The sequence below is a fragment of the Pistacia vera genome, unplaced genomic scaffold, assembly GCF_008641045.1.
Source record: "Pistacia vera cultivar Batoury unplaced genomic scaffold, PisVer_v2 Contig1142, whole genome shotgun sequence".
In the NCBI taxonomy this organism is placed as follows: domain Eukaryota; kingdom Viridiplantae; phylum Streptophyta; class Magnoliopsida; order Sapindales; family Anacardiaceae; genus Pistacia; species Pistacia vera.
Genome location: NW_022195185.1, coordinates 2,359 through 7,698, shown reverse-complemented (window position 1 = coordinate 7,698; position 5,340 = coordinate 2,359). Strand labels below are relative to the sequence as shown.

The window sequence follows — 5,340 nt, the reverse complement described above, 5'->3', positions numbered from 1 at the left end:
AGATTTGATTGTAAGTATAATATTATCCTTAATTTAATTGTAATTGATAGTTATAAATTTAATAACTAGTTGACATATATGCATTGTCTTGTAGTATCACGTCAAGAATACCAACATAGACACCATAAAATTTCTCCAAAAAAAGACATGGCGACCCAACATTCCTTACTTGCCTCTCATGGGACCAGCAAACATAAATAGGAAATACATTTACAATTTGATGATATCAGATTTACTAGGAGAAGAAGATTGGTTCAATTTTAATATTAAACTAATAGAGAATTACAATTTCTATATGCGGAGGACTACCTCCCCTCGGATATTAGCTTCTTTAAGTTACTTGTTGGTTCCAATTTTTGTGTGTGTGAAAGATTATCTCCCCTCGGATATTGGCTCCTTTAATTCTTAGTTATGTTTTATATTTGGGTCTTGAGTTATTCTTACAATTTGAGATGGTATTACACATCTAAGAGGTTGAACTCACTTATATGGAATCCTCTTCAACTTTATCTACATTTATTGCTTCAATAAATAATAGTTTATCTAAATCTTCTTCTAAAGTAGATAGTTTGTATGAATATCTTATATCCCAGAAAATCAAAAAATCCAAGATATTATCCCTCCCATTTTAAATCCTTATACAGCCTTTGTTAGGAAACGATCCGATTACGCAGCAGAAAACAAAAATTTTTACAACCATGGATCGTTCCTTATAACCCAAAATCAAGGCACAAATTTTACAGTTTATGTATTATATCAAGAATCTGCAGAAAAGTAAATCTAAAGTTTAGATTCATACCCACGTTGGAGGCTCCACCAAATATTATCTTTGAACGTGTTTGCTACCGATCCAAGTGTAGGATCAAACTGTAGAAGTCCACACGAAGATAATCACAAGGAACTAAGGAGAGATTTACTAGATCCTCCTTGACCTTAAGAAATCAAGAAGAAAAACTTTGTTTTGGCACAAACTAAAGTGGCGTGGGAGAAAGATATGGGTTGTGTGTGTTTTTCTTTTTAATCAAAAGGCAAAAGTGAATTATCATCAAATCACACAAACACTATTCCTTTTATAGGCAAACTTAGTTACCCTATTTCCACATAGAATGGGCTTGGGCTCTAACCCAAACACTTCATGTTGCCAAACACTCCCAATTAGATATTTTAATTTAATTCATCATTATCTCAATTAAAATCAATTAATATTTAATTAAAATTTAACAATAATGATGATTTAATTAAATATGTGTGAACACACATTTAAATGTAATTTCACTTATTTAATTTTTCTAACAAATTAAATAAAGGCTACGACCCCAGCAAATTTAATTGCACTATGAAATTACCAAAATATCATTTCGCCCAAAAAGACGAAAACGTCCTTCTTTCTTCTTGGCTCTTAAATTATCTTCTATGTGTGTGACCCATAGGCTCCTCATCATACTGGCAGTGTATAGTATCGCGATTAACACCAATTAATTGTCTCATTAATACACAGACCAAGATTGGCCCCTAGCAAGGCATCATGGCCACCCGATAGATTCGGATTCAGCAAAGTAGCTACCTGTCAACGATATGGTTACCGTACAATTCGATCCTTTCATCATACGTTATCTCGACGAGACGAAGGCATAGAAATAGTGTCAACCTTCGGTTACTCTCGATATTATTTATTCAGTTTCTGGACCAATGACCCGTATTATAAACTGGATAGAGCAACAACTCAATCCCACTGTGGCCACAGTTTTAGTGTCATTGCCATATACTGAATTGCGCCGTGAGATAACTTTCTCCCGTACCCGGGAGTGATAAATCCTCTGTCAATCCACCATAGTCTTGATACACTCCTTGATGCAGCCAATCACCACCGTATTGACAGCTCTGAAAAGAACTGCGTTAGGCTAGTGTCAAACTACACCAATCGGTGCACAAGGCGCTCCGGTGATCTCAAGTCTAAGGATCACATGCACCACCATTCGTTAGAGGATTTGTTCCATAGACANTAAAAAAAAAATGAAAAACTTACTAAAGTATTATCGAGAGTCCCGACGAGAATAAACTTTCCGTTTGGTGAAAATTTAACATACGAAACAGGCGGATTCTCATCATCAATAAGTGTCTTCATACAATGTCCGGTGCCGGCATCCCAAATTCTGCACAAACCATCGTAACTGCTTGAGACAATCAGCGAGCCGTCGCGATTAAAATCAACGGCAGTGACGGGATCGGAATGGGCAGGTAAAACCTTGAGACACTTTCCGCTTTTAACGTCCCAAATTCGAACGGTCTCGTCAAAAGAACCGGAGACAATCATGTTAGACTGAGGGTTAAAGTTAACGCAAAACACGTAATTAGTGTGACCCTGGAGGGTTTTGAGGCAGGAGCCGGTGGCGACGTCCCATAGACGGAGGTTCTTGTCGTCGGAGCCGGAGACGAGAAAGCGGGAATCGGAGGAGAATGCGAGGTCGGAGACGCCTTGTTCGTGGCCGGAGAATTGTTGGAGCGGGGTAGAATCGGAATTGGAAATATTGGAGACGGAGTAGGCGAGGAGAGACTTGTCAGCGGAGGAGGAGGCGAGGAGGCGGCCGTCAGAGGAGAATTTGACGGAGGAGATTGCGCGGTGGTGGCCGGTTAGGGTTTGGGTTAAAGTGTAGGGTTTGAAGGATTCGATTGGGTCCGTCGACATTGTAATTATTGATAAAGAGGTTTTAGGAGAGGTTTTGAGGCTGAGAAATCAAGGAACGATTTGGGATTGAGATGGGTGGTTGGAGAGTTTTGACGACTGTTCCCGCTCAGTGTTTATTTGGCGGGGAACTTGATAGTTGATACAAACACCTTCAGCTACAGTTATGAATAACCTCGAAACTTGATTAAGGGCTAAACACCACACCTCCTAACATGAAAGGAAGAAATTCCTACGGATCTATATATATATAAAATCATGAAGCATGACTTATTTGACTGACTCTAGGATTTTGGAAGTTCTATCGGGTGCGTTTGGTTTATTATTTTGGATAAGATTTTAGAGATAATATTAGATAATTGGATAAGATTATAATTACGAGAATAAGATTTACAATAGAGTATTTTGACCTTGATATTTGTGTTGAATATTTGATTAATATATTTTTTTATAAATGATTTATTAATATAATATTTTGTTACATTTTGTTAAAATAATATATTATTATATATATAATTTATCAAGTTACATTTTAATAATACTAAATATTTTATTGGTAATTTTGTCACCCATAGATATTAAAAAATAAAAACCCATATTAATTTCAAGTACTAATCTAACTGTTTAAAAACACCACATTACTACATATATGACAAAAGTACTAATTATCAACCCTTATAATCATTATTACATGTATACTCTATTAACAACTATGACATAGTCCACTGTATTGTCTACAGTGTATTCATTATATTATCCCATATAGTTGTTTATAATACCTTATTGCGATTGAATCGGTCATTCTCTATTTCGGGCATATTCTGCCCCGTTTTGACGATCACAATGTATTTTTCAAAGTTAAAAATGGTGGTGAACTGAGAAAGTTAAAAATGGTGAAGTGTTAAAAGTGGGAAATGTCAGCGAAGAATAATGAAAAAGCTGAGAAAAATAAAAGCCAACGGTAACAAAAAAAAGTGGGAAATGTCAGTGAAGAGAAAGCTGAGAAAAATAAAAATAAAAGCCAACGTCAAAAAGAAAGTCAGAAAACTGTCAGGAAACATATTTTGCAGATTGGATTGTGCAAATAATAAAACAAACATTATTTGAAAAATCTGATCCAGAATCTGGATAATAATACTGAACCAAGCACGCCCATATAATTACTCTATTTGAACTTTCAAAAGCTCTATTTTAACATCTTGGATTTATGATTGACACGTGATGGAATTTTATCGGTGATGATGTGGGTTATTTTCATGAGTAGGATTTTTTTAACATGAGGCTTAATGTAATTAGTTTTTGATATTTTTTAATATTAATAGCATCCAAAGATATAATTAAAACTTGATTAATTTTTACATATACATAGACCATTCATATTCACATTTATCGTAATAAATAACAATTATATAAAGATATAAATATTGGTGTTAATCCCTTCACATTCATCGAAATATTTTTATATAGATTCATGTTTGTCCCCTCACATTTCATGATATATTTTGACTATTTTGTTATGAGTCGATATTACCACAATATATTAGTTGGTGTCAATATTACCGTTAATTTGAACAATTCATTAAGCATGTTGATATCAATGTTGATGATTTGATGTTGGTGTAACAGTGTTGTTTGTAGGGGAAAGATCCATGTATTAGGATGCAAGCAAGTCCATGATGTTTTATTGGCCGTCGGTTCCATTATCTATTACCACAATATGTTAATTGGTGTCAACAATATGGCTAGTCTTTACAATTATGTTAATTGATGATTTTTTGTTGTTGTTGGTTACGGGCCAAAGTTCCAAGAAACTGTTAAAGCAGTTGCTATTTCAATGTTTAATTGTTTTTGTTCTACCAAATTGTAAGTATATTTATTAACTATTTTAATATCAAAATCAATTAATTTTTGTTGATTATGTTTTCAAGAAAAACATTCATGTGTTTTAATGGAATTAAGTCGAGGATGTTTATGTGCCAAGATGTTTGTATTAGGAATTCAAACTATTAAACCAGTTGTTATTTGACTTAACTATCTTAATATGAAAATCAATTAATTTTTGTTGATAATGTTTTCAGGAAAAGCATATATGTATTTTAATGGAATCAAGGCCATGATGTTTCTATGGCAGGATGTTTGCATTAGGAATTCAGACTATTAAATCAGTTGTTATTTGAATGGTTAATTGTTTTTGTTCTACTGAAAAATATTATTTTTTGTTAATTTCAATTTTAGGTAACACTTGTTATTTAAATAAATAATTGGTTTTGTTCTATGGAACAGAAAGCATATTTCTAAACAATCTTAATATGAAAATCAATTAATTTTTGTGTATTTTGTTTTTAGGGAAAACATTCATGTATTTTAATGAAATCGAATCAGAATGTTACTATGTTCTGCCAAAGTGTAAATATATACTCTAACTATCTTAATATAAAAATCAATTAATTTTTGTCCGTATTGTTCACACCAAGTAACATAATGTGGTAATAGTTGAGGGACAATTTCATGATTTATAGAACGAGGACCAAAGCATTTTATTGTTTAAGGTTTGGTCGTGGTGAATGGTGAGGATTGGTATCGTAAAACTGATTTCAATTGGATTTACGAAAAAATGAAACTAATATTCTACCGACGAAGTACAAGATGGTTGGAGA

The 5,340-nt window shown here is 33.5% G+C and overlaps 1 protein-coding gene across 1 annotated transcript; it reads right to left on the bottom strand.

The window, feature by feature from the left end:
• Nucleotides 1-2,001: 2,001 nt before the first annotated feature.
• LOC116144751 (COMPASS-like H3K4 histone methylase component WDR5A) lies at nucleotides 2,002-2,784 on the bottom strand (the record flags this gene model as incomplete). The annotated part of the gene is made up of 1 exon (XM_031430187.1): nucleotides 2,002-2,784. A coding segment is annotated over exon 1 (685 nt), but the record flags the coding sequence as incomplete, so codon positions are not given.
• Nucleotides 2,785-5,340: the final 2,556 nt, after the last annotated feature.